This window comes from Gracilinanus agilis, chromosome 1 (assembly GCF_016433145.1).
Source record: "Gracilinanus agilis isolate LMUSP501 chromosome 1, AgileGrace, whole genome shotgun sequence".
In the NCBI taxonomy this organism is placed as follows: domain Eukaryota; kingdom Metazoa; phylum Chordata; class Mammalia; order Didelphimorphia; family Didelphidae; genus Gracilinanus; species Gracilinanus agilis.
In genome coordinates this window covers 190845760-190865793 of record NC_058130.1, presented here as the reverse complement: position 1 = coordinate 190865793, position 20034 = coordinate 190845760, and the positions used below count along the sequence as shown (strand labels likewise).

Here is a 20034-nt window from a genome sequence, read left to right as displayed (position 1 = left end):
TCCATGAAATGGAGGCAACTCCTGGTGCAGGGAATAGAGAACAAGCCAAGAAGATCTGAGTTCAAATATGGTCTCCCTAGCTCTTTGATCTTAGGCAAGATACTTAACTTCTATTTGTCTTGGGTTCTTCAAATGAAAACTGTGGATAATAATAGCGTCTATTTCACAGAGTTGTGGGGAGGATTAAGTGAAATGAAAAATAAGCACTTAGCACACAGCATCTGGTAGATAATAGGAACAATATAAATAAGCCATATTTCCTTCCCCTGCACCAGTAACTTTTCTTTCTTCCTTCCTTCCTTCCTTCCTTCCTTCCTTCCTTTTACCTTCTGTCTTAGAATCAGTACTAAGTATCAGTTCCAAGGTAGAAGAATGATAACTGGTAGGCAATTAGTGTTAAGTGACTTGCCCAGGGTCATAGCTAGTATGTTTCTGAGGTCATATTTGAACCCAGGACCTCTCCTACTTAGGTCTGGTATTCTATCCAATCTAGTCCTCCACTCCTAATATTTTCTTACTGTTTATTCAGCTGAATTAACATAGGCATCCAGTCATCTTAAGTGATCTTATAGACAAAGTGGATTAATTTTTCTTGAATAATCTAAGAATTGTCTATATTTTATATAACTTTTAAAAACCCTTATCTTCTGCCTTAGAATTAATATTGTGTATTGATTCCAAGGCAGAAGACTGGTAAGAGCTAAACAATGGGGATTAAGTGACTTGCCCAGGGTCACACAGCTAGGAAGTGTCTGAGGAGGGATTTGAACCCATGACCTCCCATCTCTGGACCTAGCTCTCAATCCACTAAGCAACCTAGCTGCCCTCTATTTTGGGTTTATACATATATACATAATATATCATTTACATACAATAAAACACACATATTACATATATAGAAAACCATTGTATTTTAATTGACATTACATTTATATTATATATTGTATATCATATATAAACATGATATATTTCATGCTGTATGTTATGTCATAAGATATATGGTTAAATATAATATATAACATATATCCTTTAATGGAAATCTTCTATGCAATGAGGAATAAAAGAACTTTAAAATCCTTTATAAACTGGCTCATAACCTGTCCCACTGTACATTATTCCCTTTCCCTTACTCTATGGTTCAGTCAAACTGGCCTTCTCTCTAATCCTCATCTATTGGACTTTATGTCTTCTGTGCCTTTGCACTGGCCATCCTTTGTGCCTGTAATGTCAGTCGGTTGGTTAGTCAAATATATATTAAATGTATTCTCTGTGCCGGGTACTATGCTAAGGGCTGTAATTATCTTCCACTCATTGAATCCAACTCTTTCTTCAAGCTAAGGTTCAAAAACAACATTCCAAGATGGAGCCTTTGCTAAACCTTCTTTCTTTGCTAGCGCCTTTCCTTTCTTTCCCTCAAACTGCTTGTACTTGTATTTGTTCCTTTTATATTCATTTTGTCTAAACTTTTATATGTCACCATTGTCTCCTTCCATTAGAATGTCAACTTCTTGTGGCAAAGAACTGGAAAATGAAAAGATGCCCATTAATTGAGGAATGGCTAAACAAGTTGTCACATATGATTGTGATGGAAGACTACTGGCCGTAAGAAAGGAAAAGTAGCTTACTTTGGGAAAAAACCATGGAAAAATCTACGTGAAATTATAAAGAGTGAAATGAGCACAATATACAGCAACAGAAATAATGTTTGAAGAATGAGTTGTGTATATGAACCTCCAGAGAAAGAACTGATCCATAAACAATTAAGGAATCTGGGCACCTAGGTGGTGTAGTGGATAGAGTGTCAGACCTAAAGTCGGAAGACTCATCTTTTTGAGTACAAATCTGGCCTCAGATAATTAGTAACTGTGTGACCGTGGACAAATCACTTAATCCTGTTTGCCTCAATTTCTTCATCTATAAAATAATCTGGAGAAGGAAATGGCAAACCACTCTAGAGTCTTTGCTGAGAACATCCTAAATGGGGTCATGAGGAATCTGATATGACTGAAACAAGTGAACAAACTGAGTGTTTATCTTGGAATCAGGAAGATCTGAGTTAAAAACGTAATCTCAGACACTTAATGGCTGCAAGATGCTGGACAAAACACTTAACTTTCGTCTTAATTTTCTTATGTGTAAAAGTGGGATAATAATAGCACCTACATCTTGGGGTCATTGTGAGGATAAAATGAGATAATATTTGTAAGGCGTTTTGTAAATCTGAAAGTTCTACACAAATGCTAACTATTATTACTGTTATTATATCGTTACAACAGTCTTGGGAGGTAAGTACTACCACTGTTCCCATTTTATAGATGAGGAAACTAAGGCTGAGAGAGGTTAAGTGGCTTGGCCAGGGTTAATTAGTTAATAAATGTCTGAGATACTATTTGAACTCAGGTCTTCCTAATTCCAACTCCAGCATTTTGTCCGCTATGCTATATGTCACCTCTACAACATATTAGGATCTTTTTGGATCTTGACTCTCAGAGGAATGTTAGCTATTCCTCCTTGCTCTATGCCATCTGCAAATCTTATAAGCATGATAACTATAGATCAGTGATTCCCAAAGTGGGCGCTACCACCCCCTGGTGGGTGCTGCAGTGATCCAGGAGAGTGGTGATGGCCACAGGTGCATTTATCTTTCCTATTAATTGCTATTAAAATAAAAAAAATGAATTTCCAGGGGGCTAAGTAATATTTTTTCTGGAAAGGGGGCGGTAGGCCAAAAAATTTTGGGAACCACTGCTATAGATCTTTATCCAAGTCACCACTGAAAATATTAAAGAGTACAGGGCTAAGCTCAGATAAATACTCAACAAAAATGTGGTATGCTCTTGGGCTAAACTAGAGCATCCTAATGAAAATGGACCATCGATAAGTAAATCTGAAATGAATTAGACCTGCCAACATTTCTATATTTGTACAACCTTCTCATATTTTACAATGAAGCTACCATATTTGTATCGGACCATTTCAGGAGTTATGTGAAAGGCTGAAATGGCACTCAAGCAAATTAAATTGAGAAACATTAAAGAGGTAAATTGTGTTCCAAGTTACATATTTTCATGGTATCTCAAGATACCTTTCAAGATATCTCAAAAAGGGGATTCCAAAAAGAAAGCATAAGATTGTAAATAGTTGATTGTTTGACTAAAAACAAGGTAATCAAGAAGATAACAGTGACAACCAGTCTTTATTGGTGACCCTTTTTTCCCTGCTGACAGTGGACTACTAGCTGATTTTTTTGTGTAGTTCTGAGGCAGAAGTTCCTTATTATAGTTTCTCAAAGGATTTCCTTCTTATTATTTGGTCTTGTGTGAATTTCTGGTTTTTGCTAGAATAGGTGTAAAGGAGCTGGTCGGGCTGACTCTATTCAGACAGTCAAGTCAACCAGGATTTAATAAGCACCTACTATTTGTCAGATACTCTACTAAGTGCTGGGGATTGCAAAGAAAGGCCAAAAAAACAGTCTATATTCTCAAGGAGCTCACATTTTAATGAAGAAGACAACATGGAAGCAATTGGGTACAAATTATACATATATGTATAACTTATGCATATATCTTTATATTTTATAGATGTATATATAAAAATTAGAGATAATTTATGAGAGAAGGTACTAAGTTTAAGGATGGGAAAGGCTTCTTGCAGGAGGTGAACTTAAAAGAAGCCAGGGCATGGTAATGAGTAGGGAAAGAGTTCCAGGTTTGGTTTGGGTGGCAGTCAGTGAAAATGATTAAAGTAGAGGGATGGAAAATGTCTCGATTGAGAAATAGCAAGGATGCTAGCACCACTGGAACATAGAGTATGTAGAGGGGAGTTTTTATAAACAAATGCAAGAAGGGGGCAGGTCCTAAAGAGTTTTGAATGTCAAACAAAATTGTATGTCTTATCTTAGAGGTGAGAAAGTAGTTTATTGACTAGGAGCATAAGGGAAGGGGAGGTAACATGGTCAGAGATGCACTTTAGAAAGATCAATTTTGAAAACCGAATGGAGAATAGCCTAGAATGGAGGCTTGAGGCAGAGTACAAGCAGTAGACTATTGCCATAGTGTAGGAATGAAGTGATGAGGACCTGCACAGGGTGGCAACAATGTAAGAGGAGAGGAAGGAGGCTTATTTAAGAGATGTACAAAAGTAGAATGGACAGAATTTGGCAACTGATTGGAAATTAGGGGTTGGGTGGGGGGAAATTAAGGAGTCAAAGATGATACTTTGGTTATAAAGTAACACAAAAGATAGATACACACACATATATTTAAACATATATAAGGTTACTGCGGAGACTAGGAAGAATGGTGGTACCTCAACAGTAATAGGAAAATTCAGTTGTTGAAATGGATCTTTGTTTTAATATTAAACATTTAAATGATTTTGTACACAAAGTTAAGTAATATTTAAAAAACAGTAATGGGAAAAGCGAAGAAGAGGAGAGGGTTTTAGAGGATAATGAATTCAGTAGACATACGCTATCATATTGGTTGGAAGTATGCTTCACTATAGATATTTTAAAATCATATAAGATTTCTTGAGAGTTATAATTCTGAAGATGACTTTGTTCTCTGATTACTAATTCAAAAAGTTTAGGGATTCTAAACTAAATGCATAATTTCTAATATGATATTTCTGAAAGCCAAGCCTTATGAAGATCAGCTTTATAAGTTCAAATTCCTTAAAAAAACCCAAGTTACTGACACCAAAGGTAGATGGGAAATACATATATACGTATATATATGTATACTTATATGCACATATATATATATAACATAAAAACACACAAATCTAGTAAATCATAACTGAAATGAGCCTTGGAAATAATATAAACTGATTAGTTTAAACATTCATAAAACCTTGACGTGTGAATTCTTTTCTGCCTTCAAAGTATTTCTTTTAGGGAGAAAATAAATGGAGTTGGGGGAAAGAAAATAATGTTCTGTTCACTATTTGCATTCTTCTTGGAGAAGTCTTTTGGTAACATCTCATTTATTTTTTAAGTAAGGGTCGAAAGTGACTGGATGAATATTTTTTCTTTTCTATAGCTAATGAGAATTTGAAAAGCTGCTTACACTTGACCACGCTTCATGAAAGGCTTTTTCCTTTCCCCTTAAAATGACAAGATTTCAAAGTAATCGCTGTCCTGTAATAATCAACTTTCTCAAAAGGAAAGTTTTTGCTTTCTTGCTAATAGGATTTTATGTGCAAACATGTTATTAACAGTTGGCAGGTGCCAAGGGGCTAGATTAGACTTTTGATTAGGTTTTTAAAATTAAGCATTGGGATTATATTTCAGCTTTTGTTGCTTAGTTATTTGGGAGAGCTTTGCACATTCCTTTTTTCTTCCTCTCTCTCTCTTCCCCCTATTTCCCTTTCCTTCTAGGATGTGGGAGAAATTAAGGCCGAAAGATTCGCTCATTGTCCTTCGGTGTCACATGGTGGAAAGCAAACTGAATGCCTTCCTCCCTCTATTCGTGTCGTACCCCTCTAACTCTATCTATCTTTCAAGACCCATCTCTCTGAAGTCTTCCATGCCCTTCTGATCTTGACTGAACTCCTGTGGAACTATCTGCATCACTTCTTTGGCCTTTAATCTCTGACTGACTGATGTCATTATTTTCCACTACTTCATACATTTTCTCTTCTTCAGAGTATACAGATTACTCTTGAGTAAGAAGCTGTATCCTATGCTTCATGGTATTCTTCATGCTACTCACTTAGTCCCAGAATCCCCTGTATGGCAAGGGATAGAAATATTCCTCCTTTGAGTTACTTTTGTGCTTTCGCTGAAACATGTGACTTGATTTGGGGTATAACAAATACCAACATTGCCTTTGAAAACGAGTTTTCTGGCCTTAAAAATGTCCATTTGCAAAAAAAGTAACATTAAAGAATTATCCTTCATTGTTTCCACTTGATATTTTGCTTCTCTTGCAGACCTTCCTCACATATATTTTGTTGTTTCAGTCATGGCTGACTCTGTAATCACATTTGGGTTTTTGTAGCAGAGATATATGGGAGTGGTTTGCCATTTCCTTCTCCAGCTCATTTTACATATGAGGAAACTGAGGCAACAGGATTAAGTGATTTGCATTAGGGTCACACAGCTCGTAAGTGTCTGGGGCCAGATTTGAACTCAGGAAGATGAATCTTCCTGTCTCCAGGCCTCATGCTCTATCCACTGAGCAACCTAGCTGTCCTATTAACATATTACATTGCATTTTGTGAGGAAAAGGCAAGTACATTTTAATATCCTAGAAATATTTATTTTAATCACCAAAGATCCTACTTAAAACAATAAACATGGCATAATATTGTACACAATGATATTTTTACTTGTTTAATATTTCAGAGATCTGTAGCAGATTGCAGGCTTTCCATTACTTAATAAATTCTTTTACAAAGTGCTGTGCCAGAAAAGAGAAAAATTGCCTCTTGGTGACCAATCTTCTAAGGATGAATGTCTCTGAACTTAGCCAGATTGGCACCCCACAATTCATCTCCCATCCTGGACTCAAAATCTTCCCAGCATGATTATTTCTGGTAGGTGTAGTTTCATCAGTATCATCACCTTAATAGGACCATGGATTTAGAGTTGGGAGTTTGAGGTTATCTAGCTTATTTCCTTTATTTTACAATTAAAGGTCTAAGGTCCTTAGGGACTAACTAACTTGTTGAATATCACATAGGAAATAGGGAAAGGGGTTTGGAGAAGGGAAGGAAATGAGCATTTATATAGCACCTACTACGTGCCAGACATTGTGCTAGGCACTTTACAAATATCATTTCATTGAAATCCTCGTAACTCTATAAAATAGGTATTACTATTTCCCCCATTTTCCAGTTGAGAAAACTGAGGCACACAGCTATGGAGTGACTTGTCCAGGGTCACCCAGCTATTAAATATCTGAGGCTAGATTTGAGCTTAGGTCTTCTTGGCTTCAGGTTCAATGCTCTATCTATTGGCCAGGTAGGATCAGAACATAGGGTCTCTGATTCTAAATCCAGCACTCTTTCTACTAGACTACAGTGCTTCCACACTATGAGGAATCAGCAGGAGTATGACATTGAGAATCAATGTAGCCTTGTTCTTCTCGAACCCAGGGACAGTCAATTCATGACTGTTTGGTGGAACAAGGTGATTTTGCAAGCATCATTAATATGGACTGGTTTTATTAGCATCACAAAATTTTTCAGGGATAGACCACATTCAGCCATCTCAAATTTCTAAGAATTTTACAAGACAATTTTATAGATTTATGGTTGACTATTTGTTCTTCAGTAGATAAAATCCAAAGGTCTGGATGTCCTTCAGGGAGGAATGGAGACAAACCATTTAATAATGATTAGAATCTATTCTTTCTAAAATCTAAGAGTATATAGCTCTTTCTTTTAAAAAAGTAAAGCTGCTTTCAAGAAATTCTTACATCCAATTTATAGATTTATCATTGCATATTAAACCCATTCTTTTCTATTTTATCATCAGTGGAGATAGAACATAATAGTCAACCTCATGGAGAGTGGAAATAGTACTGAATTTGGAGTCAGGGTCTTGAGTTTGAATCATGCATGACTGCCACATGACTACTGTGTGTCACTGGGTAAATTATCTAAATCCTTCAGGTCTTAGTCTCCTCATCTGTAAAATGGGATAAAGGAGTTAGACTTGATGACTTCTACAAATCCTTTCATCTCTAAGTCTATGATGCTATCTCTAACTTTAAATTACCATGAGAAAGTACACATGGATCAGTAAGTCAGACTTGTGGATGCTAAAGTTTAATTTTTTTTAATGTGCTTTTTTTGCCAGAGGTAGGGTAACTTTGACTTATACCATATGAAACATGGCTGAAGGCCACTAATGGCATATACTTTGTTCCACATTATCTGCCTGCTCTATTAGAATCAGAACCAACAAAGATTCTGAGCAGTTGTTGCTGTTAAGACTTGACATCCTATATGAACCAACTAGTATCTTGTTTTTCCAAGTAACTTTGCTGTTATCTTTTTTCAAGAGGCATGATAGGTGTTTTTTCTCTTCTAAGATCAGAAAGGTATTAGTTTAGTTTTTCTTCTTGAGTTCTCACTAGATATTGTAGACTGCCTTTGTATATAAAGGAAAGTACTGCACTGACTTCTTTTTCTTCTACATTTTCAATTCTATGGATTGTTATCTCAGTTTCCCTCTTATTGCTTTTCTTTTCACAACTTCTTTCATTTTCCTTCTTTTTCTTCTCGCCTTGTTTCTTTGTTCTCATACATTCCAGTACTCTTAGGCCTTGGTTTTGAGTTTCAATTAGAAGAATTCCAAATCTTGTGCTTTTTGGAACTTCATTTAAATCACAGATCTTTGACAATGGTTCACCTTGACATCTGTCTATGAAAAAATCCTGGGTACTTGAAGAGTGAGAGTAATCAGAGCCTTTTGGTAAATTTTCATTCTATATTAGGTCTTTCGGGGAAACAATAGCCATATGTTTTCTCACTGTGTAAAATGGTGCTTCCATTTATCTGGCCTAAATTAATTTTAAGATTCAGGGAAGCCCTTAAATTCTAGCTATTATTCTGACATTTGGGGTAAATTTTGGGTTTATCATGTCTAAATCCTTCACAATTTTAAATATTTTTATTGAACATCCCTTCCACCCATCAATCTTCATTTTCTTTTTTAGGTTAAGCTTTTAAAAATCTGTCTATAGCTATTGAATATGTATGTTCTTTTAAAGGCAATCTTTAGCTATCCAATATATTTCTTTTTTTAAGAAACATAATATATTAAATTTTCTTTTCACCGATTACATATAATAACAAATTTCCACACAAGTTTTCCCAAGTTACATGATTGAACTTATCGTCCTCCCTCCCTTCCCTTTCCCCTTCCTGGTGCTGGCAGGCAATTAGATCTGGGTTATACATGTATTATCATGCAAAGCAAATGTCCATATTGTTCATTTTTGTGAGTAATCTTATAAAACAAAACCCCCAAAATATAACACCAAATAAACAATTGAAGAATCATATGCTTTTACCTGCATTCTGACCCCAACAGTTCTTTCCTCGTATATGGATAACATTCTTTGTCATAAGTCCCTCAGAATTATTCTGGATCATTGTATTGCTGACAATAGCTAAGTCTATCACATTTGATGGTTCCACAATATTGCAGTTGCTGTTTATAATGGTCCCCTGGTTCTTCTTATTTCACTCTGCATCAGTTCATGTAGGTCCTTCCAGATCTTTCTGAAATAATCCTGTTCATCATTCCTTATAGCACAAAAGTACTCCATCACCATCACATATCACAATTTGTTCAGCCATTTCCCAATTGAGGGACATCCCTTTAATTTCCAATTCTTTGCCACCACAAAAAGAGCAACGATAAATATTTTTGTACATGTAGGTCCTTTCCCAATATGTCCCTAATAGTAACCAAGTAGGTTGAATTGCATTGGATTCTGGCATTCAAAATAATAGGGATAGAGACTAGATTTCAATGGTGTAAGTAACTTTTAGATGGGGAAACCCTACCAATGCAGGTTGACACATCGACTACTTGAGAATTTTCTACAGTATTGAGAGACTAAAGTGACTTGTTAAGTGCCACATACCAAGTATATGTCAGAGGTGGAACCTGAAAACAGATTTTTCTGGTTCTAAGGCTGGTTCTCTACCCAATATGCCAAACTGTCAATAAAAATAATATTACAGATAATTTAACTCAGAATCATTTAACTTAATGCTCCAAAGCAATTCAATGACATCATTAGGTTCTAAAGTTTCCAAATGTATTTATGAAAAAGAGTTTTTTCTTCCATCTTTTTTCATCTCTAAAATGAAGAAAGTTGGACTAAATGACCTCTAAGGGCTATATTCTTCAGCCTGTTCCCAGCCATATCGGAACACTTATTAATATTTATCATGTACGACAACAGAGCCGACTTTCATATCAAGGCATAAGTGGTAAAGAATAAAGGATGGTTATTAAACCTCCCAAGCTGATTGAAGTCCAGCAGCAATGACTTCAAATTTGCTAATAATCAAGAAAATTTTTTAATTTAAACTTGGTTCCTAGAAGAACAATGCCTTTTCATTAGATAGGAAGGGTTGTTTTATTCCCATTCCTATAGCTCCTGGGATGATAACCAATACTGCAGAGAAAATTCATTGTTTAAAGGAAATAGAATTTTTTTTTGTTAAACTACATTTTGACTGGTTTCAAATACAACCCATAAAGTTAAATTTAATATAGTACAAAAGTATGAATTATAAGCTTACACTTGAACTTATGAAAACTGATGCTTGATCCCATGCAAATTGATATAGCAGCATGTTTTATGCTGATAAAAAATTGGAAATCAAGTCAGGACCCACCAAATAGAGAATGGGGATAGGAAATGGACCTGTGATTTCAATGGAATATAGGAATGCTGGGTAAGAAAACTCCCTCTACCAATGCAGGTCAGAACTTTTTTTGCAACTTATAGTTTTGAAGAATTGTCTACAGGGGGCAGCTGGGTAGCTCAGTGGATTCAGAGCCAGGCCTAGCAACTGGAGATCCTAGGTTCAAATGTGGCCTCAGACACTTCCCAGCTGTGTGATCCTGAGTAAGTCACTTGACCCTCATTGCCTACCCTTACCACTCTTCTGCCTTGGAGCCAATACAGAGTATTGACTCCAAGATGGAAGGTAAGGGTTTAAAAAAAAAGAATTGTCTACAGCAAAGAAAAGTTGAATTTTCCAGGTTCATACAGTTAATATATATCAGAAGTGGCACTTGAACTCAGATCTTCCTGATTTCAAGGTCAGCTTTCTACCTCCTCCTATGCCATACTGACTTATGGCTACTGCAGAATAGTAGAACAAATTTCAGGACATGAATGCAATTGAATGTGATCATGACATGAGAAAAAATGAACACGAATTCTGAGAAATAGGAAGATCTGGAAGATTTCACTTATATGAACTGATGTAGAGTAAGGATAACAGGAGGAATCAAGAAAACAATTTACACCATGACCTAAAGTAAAGTAACACTGAAAGACATCAGAACTCTGATCCAATCTTGACTTCTGAGGACTGATGGTGAGAAACATTTCCATCTTCTTTGCGGGAGCAAGACTATAAGTGTGAAATGATGCAGATGTCAAAATGACTAACACATTGATTGATTTTGTTTAATAATATTTTGTTACAAGGATTCTTTGCAAGGTAGTTATCATTGGGAAATTGCAGCAGTGTAAAAAAATGAATAAAATTTAAAAAATGAAACATCTGGTGCTTACAGTGAGAGCTTTCTGGGTTTAGTACTAAGATCCTTCGTTAAGATGCACAAAGAGCTTTTGCATTCTTCAGACTGTTCTTTTACAGATCTCAGTGCTTATTAATACTGATGGTAATAATGTATTTCTCTGACAAGTAAAATTGATTTTACATGATTTAAAAATTAATAACTTTAGCTGCGGCACAACAAAATTATAATTAAATGCAAAAAAGTAATTTTGGTCACTTAATTATTAAGCCCATCTTCAGCAAGGTTTCCACTTGAATGAACAAGATATATGGAGTTGTAAACATGAGTTCCTGCTAATATATTTGTCATAATGTGGTTCCCCCAACATGATCTTTGGGGACTATCAACAAATAACTCCGGAAAGTACAAGTGAGCAAACTAATTAAAAAAGTGAGAAGTTTCATATATCTTCTCAGCTATTCTACCATGGAAATAATCATTGCCAATTAAAACATTCATAAAGACATATATAATGCAGTTAGTCCCTGCCTTACAGACATTCAACTTAGCATGATCCATATACATGAACTTGAATCCAGGGAGTTCACAGTCCTCATCTGTATCTCTATAGGGATAGTTGCTCTTTGTTCCCCAGGCCAGAACATTTGAGGAATGAATAACCTATTATGGTCCTTTTTCCAGGAGTTCTGAACTTTTTATGTCTCATGGACCTCTTTGATAGGCTAGTAAAACCTATATATTCCTTCTTAGAATAATGTTTTTAAATTTGTAAACTAAATAGGATTAAAAGGAAACCAATTCTATTGAAATACAATTATCAAACATATACATAATTTAAAAAATCCCAAGTTCAGAGAGACCAGTTGAAGAACCCTTCTCTTGTCTAGAGGCATAGGATGCTGTAAGTCAAAAGGGGGCAGGCTTAATGGATAGAGATCCAGGAGATTCTGAGTACAAATTTAGTCTGACACTTTCTTAGCTGTGTGACCCTGGCCAGATCACTTAACCTCAACTGCCTAGTCCTTACTGATCTTCTGCCTTAGAACCAATACTTAGTATTGATTCTAAGACAAAAGGTAAGTTAAAAAGAAAGTTAAGTCATAGGTATGCAGCACCCTGAGTATAATGCTGTTGGAAAGTAGGTGGGAAGGCTTGGTATATGATTACCCTCCTGAAATTGTAATTCAATTTTCAATATCTTGATGAACTTGATTTCCAGTTTTTTATTTTATCATTTCAGAATATTTATACTCATTCTATATGTTTTACAAATAGGGAAGGGTGTGTATATCTGGAATAGAAGGAGATCCGAATAACTAACGTACCTTGAGCTGAAGTCAAACAACCTCAAAAGTTTAAGGTTTTCTTGTTGGGAATTTAAGAAGGTCAAAAAACTAACTGAATCTATCTTCTGAATGATTTTAGGTTCTTTTCTACAAAAATTTGATCATTTAGGATCACATCAATATGTACTCCTCTGTTTTTCCATCCTCGTGAAAGTAAGAGGAGAAGTGACCCATCTTCAGCTCAGAGTAGCAGCCCCTCCAGTTTGGTATTTTTTTGGTGTGTGTTATTTTTACTTTATTTCTTGACTTCCCGAAGTGAACAGTCCTTTTCCTCTATGTATGATCTTGTAAAAATCACATGTTTAAGTGCCAGAGAAAAGACAGGGTCAAAAGTAAAGGAACCTTTGTACAGGAACTATTTCTGTTTATTCATGTTTCCTGTGGCCAGTATAAAGAGAATAAGGACAAATACCATGTTTTACCAGAGATCACACACCAGGGATTTGGTTTTAAGGTCTGTTGTTCTAAGGAACAGTCTGTAAAAGATCAAGTGGAGTGGGTCTCCTACGACCGAGCCTCTGTACCTCTCAGTTAGAACTTGTATGGAACACAGTTCACATGACTATACTTTTACATTCGCCTTGTTTGCCTCCTGGAAAGGCTTTCCTCAGGGAGTGTCAAGATTAGACACAATTTCAGTGAGTGTGATCACTTGTTGAAAATAGGCTAGGATTAATATGGACCATCACTTTGGTGAAATAATCTTAAGAATAACATTGCTTGTATATTCTTCTTAAACAATGGAAGAATTGTTTCAGAAATGAGACTGGAAGTTCCTGTGGGGTAAGAAATGTTTCAGTTTTTTAAGAGAGGCAGCTAGGTAGTACAGTGGATAGAATGCGGGACTTGGAATTAGGAAAATGCGTATTAACTATGTAATGCTTGGCAAGTGTTATACAACACTTTGGTTAGTCTAGATTCTTTGCCCTCTGGCTTCGCCAAAAACTATTATAAACAAAAGGGGGTCCAATGGAGATGTATAGATGTACAATGATGCTGATGTATCTATCTGCATTCTCCTCAGCTGCAGATGATGGAGGAACACCAACTCTGATCACCCTTGACTGTTGCTGTAATTTATCCCTTTCTCTCTAACAGTTGCCCAAGAAGGATCCTCGAGAGGTTAGGTAGATGGGTAACCTTTCCAGGTCCAACCTGGGATTGGATAGATTAGTAGTGGGCTATTGATTTGCTTTGGATGACATTTAGGATCTGACTGCGTTTGACTCCCTTCCCATGGGTCGTGATATAAAGACCACTCAAGAAGGTATTTGTTGTTGAACTCTCTTTATCTATAACCAGGGAAAGGATAAGGACAAGGATTGGAGATTGGAGACCCTATTGATCTATTATCTATAAATTAGTTAACAATCAGGACTGGAGGCTATTGATCAAGTGAAAGTTGGAGTTTTGCTCACTCCACTACCTCTGGCTGGCGGGACCTGGCCACAGCCAAGCTAGAGATTAGGGAAGCTATTGATGCAGCTGTATTGATGATCTTTCTCACTACTAGTGTTGATGATGTTCTAGCTCTCACAGTCTATCAGGAAATAGCTTCAGAGTTATTCCTGCCCTCTTCTTCATAGACCTCCCTGACACCCTTCAACCACCCACTCAGATTTCCCAGTCCAGAGACTCCTGTCCAGAGACCTCCAGAGAAACTTCTTCAAAGTGGCTGTCAGGGGTATTTTTACTGTGGGGCCAATCAACATTTGCCCCTGGCTCACGGCACCTGGGAACATTCCGAGTCTCTCCAACTGCCATCCCTGTCAGTCAAGGTGGCATCCATCACTTCCCAGATTATGAATATAGCACAAGTCACTTAACTTCTGTCTGTTTCACCTTCCTTATCTGTTTAATCAGCTTCCTCATCTGCTTCCCAGGGTCATTATCAGGATGAAATGAGGTATTTGTAGGCCACTTTTTAAGTATATAAGAATACTGGAAAGATCTTCTGTTAATAGGCAGAATGAAATCCCCATCTGAAATTCTCTCTATCATCTTCTGTTTATAACTCAGTATCATGTTCTTAAATTCAAACAGAAACTCAAATAGCCACTAAACCAAAGAACATATCCCAGAGGGCTACATTATTGATTTAGAAAACCATGTGTTAACATTATCTATCTTCTATTGTGTTTTTTATTATTTTGTTAAATATTTCCCAATTACATTTCAGTCTATTTTGGCCCAGTGGTTCTGTATTTGATACCTCTCATTTAATGCATAGGTCCCAGGGAGTTCTCTGAGACACAGAAAGTTTAAGAAGCTTGTCCAGAGTTTCTTATGCTAAATGACATGCTAAATGTCAGAGGCAAGTTTTGAACTCAGGTCTTCCTGATGCTAAATCTAGTATTTATTGGATTACGTATACAACTAGAGTCAGAAAGGTCTTCAGAATTCAGCTACATCCTCTCTTTCATTTTGCAGATGTGGAAACTGAAGCCCCCAGAAGTAAAGTGATTTACACAGTCATACAATTATAAATGTCTGAGGTGTTATTTACAACCAGGTCTTTCTGATCCAGGTCTAGTATCCTGTGCTCTCTGTCATGTTGTTCTTACTTAACTATACTCATCCACCATTTATGAAGTTGTTTCTATGGTACAATACGTGCCTGAGAATCATACTTGTTTTTCTAGTTCTTTTGTTATGCATCTTCTCTCTCCAACTAAGTGGCAAGTTTTTTTTATCAATAAAGAACAAATGCTAGGCTATACCCATCTACCATTTATGAAGTTATTTCTAAGGGAAAACTAATTCCTGAGAATCATAATTGCTTTCCAGTTTTTTCATTGTGCATCTTCTCTCTTCAACTAGGTGAGAAATTTCTTGGCAATAAGGGACTGTGCTCCAACTAAAATATATTCATCTGTGATTTTTTTTAAACACTCTCCTTCCATCTTAGAATAAAACAATACTATGTATTGGTTCTAAGGTAGAAGAGAACTACAGGTTAGGCAATGGGAATTAAGTGACTTGCTAGCTAGGAAGAATCTGAGACCAGGTTTGGATCTAGGATCTCCCATCTTGAGGTTGGTTCTCTATCCATCGAGTTGCCTAGCTGCCCTCTTTCCACTATTTATGAACTTGTTTCTATGGGAAAAGTCTACTGGATTAGGTGGGAGATCTGTTTTATACCCGCTGACTTATCTGCTGCTTCTTCTTATACTTCATCTTTCTCATGTATAAAACCATCGTTATTCTTACCTCTTTCTGCCCCCAGTCCAGCGTGGCCACACTATATCACAGGTTGTGACATTTATTTGGCCCGCTCCACTTCTTGCCATGTTTTGAAAGCTTCCATTATAGCCAGAATACATTTTGACAACAACCCAAAAGCAATAGGAATTCCTGGATTTCCATCCAGAGATAACACACTCTTGACATCATCAAGACTGGCTGGAAACCAAGAGACTCTGGTTTAACAAGGGCTGATAGGAAGGAGTGAAATACAAACAATGACCTTTTTGAGCAAATTAGCTTCAACCCATGCATGCAGCTGATAGTTAGATCACTGGAAGCTCATCGAAATTACAAACCTCTTCTGTTTACAAAACAATAGATGGCATTCACTTCCAAGAACTGCTTACAAGACTCTGGGCCAGGAGTGCTGATGGACAAGTTCAGGCCTTTAGATCACCCTTTCCCTTAGCTAACATCAAAAACCCACCCACTTTCTCAATGTAAGCTTTCACAATTTTCGCAGTCTCCCTGAAACTGTATAGTTGAGTATTATTTTCATTTTTTTCTTCATTCCCTTCCCACCTCCCCCTCTCTGTTCTTTCCTCACATAATGGATGTTCTAATCAAGCCAGTTTGTTATCCCCAAAACATCCTGCTTTTGTGCTTTTCTTTCCTCAAGGAGTAACATACTTGGGGTAACATTTTTCAGCTATACCATTTCTCATTTCCCCAAATTCCAGTACTACCATTTCCATTGTAATTAATATTAATTATCATTAATATTACTCTTATTAACCCATTGTTTTTAGTTTGTCAAAGCTTCTTGGTCTCATAGCCTTGCCATCTAATTAATTAGCTATTCTTTTTCCAGCTTGGTGACACCTGAAAATTTGATAAGTATACAATTTATTCCTTTACCCAAGTCATTGATTAAAAAAAATGTCAAATAGCATGAGGCCCAGAACTGATCCCAGGGACATAACACTAGACTTTGTTCCAAGGCAATACTGAACAATTAATTAACTCTTAGTTCTGGTCATTCAACCAGTTTGGAATCTAGCTAATTATATCATCATCTAACCCACATTTTGCATTATTTGCAAAAGAAAAAAGCAGGAAGATTTGCCAAAATCGAGGCAAACTGTATCAACGGTATTCTTCTCATACGCCAGTCTAGTTAGCTCATAAAAAAAAAAAAAATCCAGCAGGAAATAAAGTGATTCTGACACATTTTCTTCTTGATAAAGCCATGCAGGTTCTTTGTGATTACCTCTTCCTTTTGCAGAAGCTCACTAATCATCCTCCTCGATTTATATTATAAGATATATCGTACCTCCCTCCTCTTTCTTCTGTAGACTTGACTTTACAAATATTATTTCAGTTGATGCTGCCTAATTGCTTTTTTAACAACAAATGCCTATAAAATTATACCTGTATTCAATGAAAAGGAAGCTTCCCAAAGAATACATTTCACTGTCGGAAATATTGTGGTAGAGAAGCTGAGAGTCTAGAAAGGGTTTTATGATATGTTTTCCCATCTTACATATTGTAGTATGGCAGGGACAACTCCATACTTTCTAGCTAACAAAACAGACTCCCCACATTCTTCATGAATTATTTTGGAGGAGACAGAACTGCCCACTCTCAGGATGTCCCTCAGGAAACCAGATACCATATGTGGCCATAATCTAGAAAGTACTCCAATACTGAATACTAATTTAAAGGTCTTCAAAATTTGTCTCTAGCTTATTTTTTCCAGACTCAATGCATATTACTTTCCTTCATAGGATCTATGGTCCCACCAAACTGGCTTACTGCTATTTCCTAGAAAATAATAATAATAATAATAATAATAATAATAATGATAATAGTTAGCATTTATTTGAACTCTACTATGTATCAGAAACTCTGTCAAGTACTTTACAAATATCTCATTTGATCCTCATAACAACTCTTGGAGGTAGGTGTTATTATCATCTCCATTTTATAGTTGAGGAAACTGAGGCAAATAGAGGCTAAGTGATTTGCCCAGGGTCACATAGCTGATAACTGTTTGAGGCCAGATTTGAATTCAGACCAAGAGTTTAATACATTTTGCCACCAAACTGTCTCTAAAAAGTACAATTCATCTCTTGTCTCTTTGTTGGGTCACTATCCCTTCTCTGAAATGCACTTTCATCTCATCACCATCTCTCAGCCTCCTTTAAGGCTCAGCTCAAGGTATACCCTTTCATGACACCTATTCCAATAAGCCCAGTTGCTAACTCTTTCCTGGCTTCCCCTTGATATTACTTTATATAAATTTTGTATTTACTTTTCTGTGTTCACATTGTTTCCTTTCCATAGAAGACAAATTCCTGAGGACATGTAGCCATGGTCCAAGGAATTCCTCCCATATATATTCTCACATGACTGGATTATGTATGCTCCTTCTCTCGACCTGTTCCTAATGGTACCACACACTCTTTCTCAGCTAACAACCACCCCAGTTAGTGACCCAGCACTAAGAAGTCTGGAGCTTTTCCCAATCCTCTCTGTCTTAAGCCAACTTTGTTAAAAGAGGACCTCTTCCCAGAGGATTTGTTTGTCCAACTACCACTGCACTGGCAAAAGCCAATGCAAGATGGAGTTTAGACTTTTTCCAAACATAGATCCCAACATACATTTTCTGCAATTCCACCATGTAAAAATCTCCCCTGAGCATCACTTGGCTTTAGTTCTAGGTAGTTACTTAGGCCAAGTTTGCACATAATAAGCTTTTGTACTTGAAGCCCTTGAGTCCCAGCTCCTGATTGCTTCTCTTTCAGATAACAGAAAGCAATTTCAGCAAATGCTTTCCATAATTGGTTTGTGTCCACACATGGACCTCTGGGGATCTACTTATTTACATTATCATGCAATCTGCTGCCAAAGCTCTCTCCCATTAGGAATCCCTCTCCCCCCAAGAATTGTATATAGCTTATCTGTTTAATCATTATATTAATCCCAAATATCAATTCTCCCTTAGTTTGACTAATTTCTCTAACAGCAAAGGTAGAAGGAAAACAAAACTTCTGCCACTGTTTTTTTTTCCCTGTAGGAGGCAAGTGCACAGGATAGTATTCCTTCGGTACCAATTAATTATATTACTACCATATGGGTTTGTCAGAACATTTTGGAACCATGATCAAATCATCTCCATCAATGCTCCTGGAAGGGATGTGTGTAACTTCTTCCTTACAGTCCTTTCACCCTCCAGGTCAATTTCTGGGCCAAAATACTTTCCTTCTGGGCCACCACTACAGAATGTGTGTAGTTTCCCCTTAGAACATAAACTCCATAAAGGCAAAATCTATCTTTGCTTTTGTTTTCATATCTCCAGCTCTTAGCAACATTTGGTATATAGTAAGTCATTCCTTAATAAATGCCTTATCTCTTATGAACTTATCCCATAAACTAAAACACCATGTTTACTTCATGTAGGGCAAAAGTCTCATTACTACTAATTTACCAGAACAAAGTCTGTAAGCAGGAGGATGCTCTCTTATCTGTGTGAAAGAGTTAGCCACGCAGGTTTTCACCATGATACGTGACTTTCCAGTACAACCAGTACAAATCAGAATGGCCTCTCCTTACCCGACAGTCGCGCTGGAGTGTCTTCATCAATGCGTTGTATGTTTCTGTATCAAAATATAATCCTTCATGCATGTCTTGCAAAAAATCCAAATCCTTGAATGTAGGATTTAATTTTTCTCTCTCTTTTCTGGATGCTCGTCTCTTGTAGGTGGAACCTTTCAAGTCATATGTAAAATGCATTTTCATTGAGCGAGGCAAAATGTTGTTCATCACCACAATTCTGATGTTAATGCCCCCTGACTGCACACAGTAAAGTCCATAAAACTTTGGCAAAAGAGTCCTAGGATTCTGGTTTAAATTCTAGAATGAAAAAGAGAAAGGAAAATTGGAATAAGAAAAATCAAAATCACTTTTTAAATTTTGCTGCATTTTTATAGCCCTTAGGGCATGACAGTATTGGTCCACAGACTAGTGAACATCAAACAGCTCAGGATGGAGTTCACGGCAAATTAAAAATTACTAGTAAATATTTTTGGTATATTTAAATTAAAATGGAAAAAATGAAATATGGTCATTCAGGTGTTTTAATGGGGGTTACAGGAATAAAGGAGAACCAAAGACTAAAATGTTTTATCTAATTGTTGATTTTGTTAACTTTATCCTCTAAATGTTGAGTTGGGATGAAGTGGAGAACTGCAT

At 36.5% G+C, this 20034-nt stretch overlaps 1 protein-coding gene across 1 annotated transcript in view; it reads right to left on the bottom strand.

Moving 5' to 3' along the window:
• Positions 1-20034, bottom strand: part of PIP5K1B (phosphatidylinositol-4-phosphate 5-kinase type 1 beta) — a 326251-nt gene that overhangs the window by 106828 nt on the left and 199389 nt on the right. The window contains exon 7 of the mRNA XM_044659358.1: positions 19396-19695. Coding sequence (XP_044515293.1) covers positions 19396-19695 — 300 coding nt within the window. The remainder of the gene's footprint in view (positions 1-19395; positions 19696-20034) is intronic.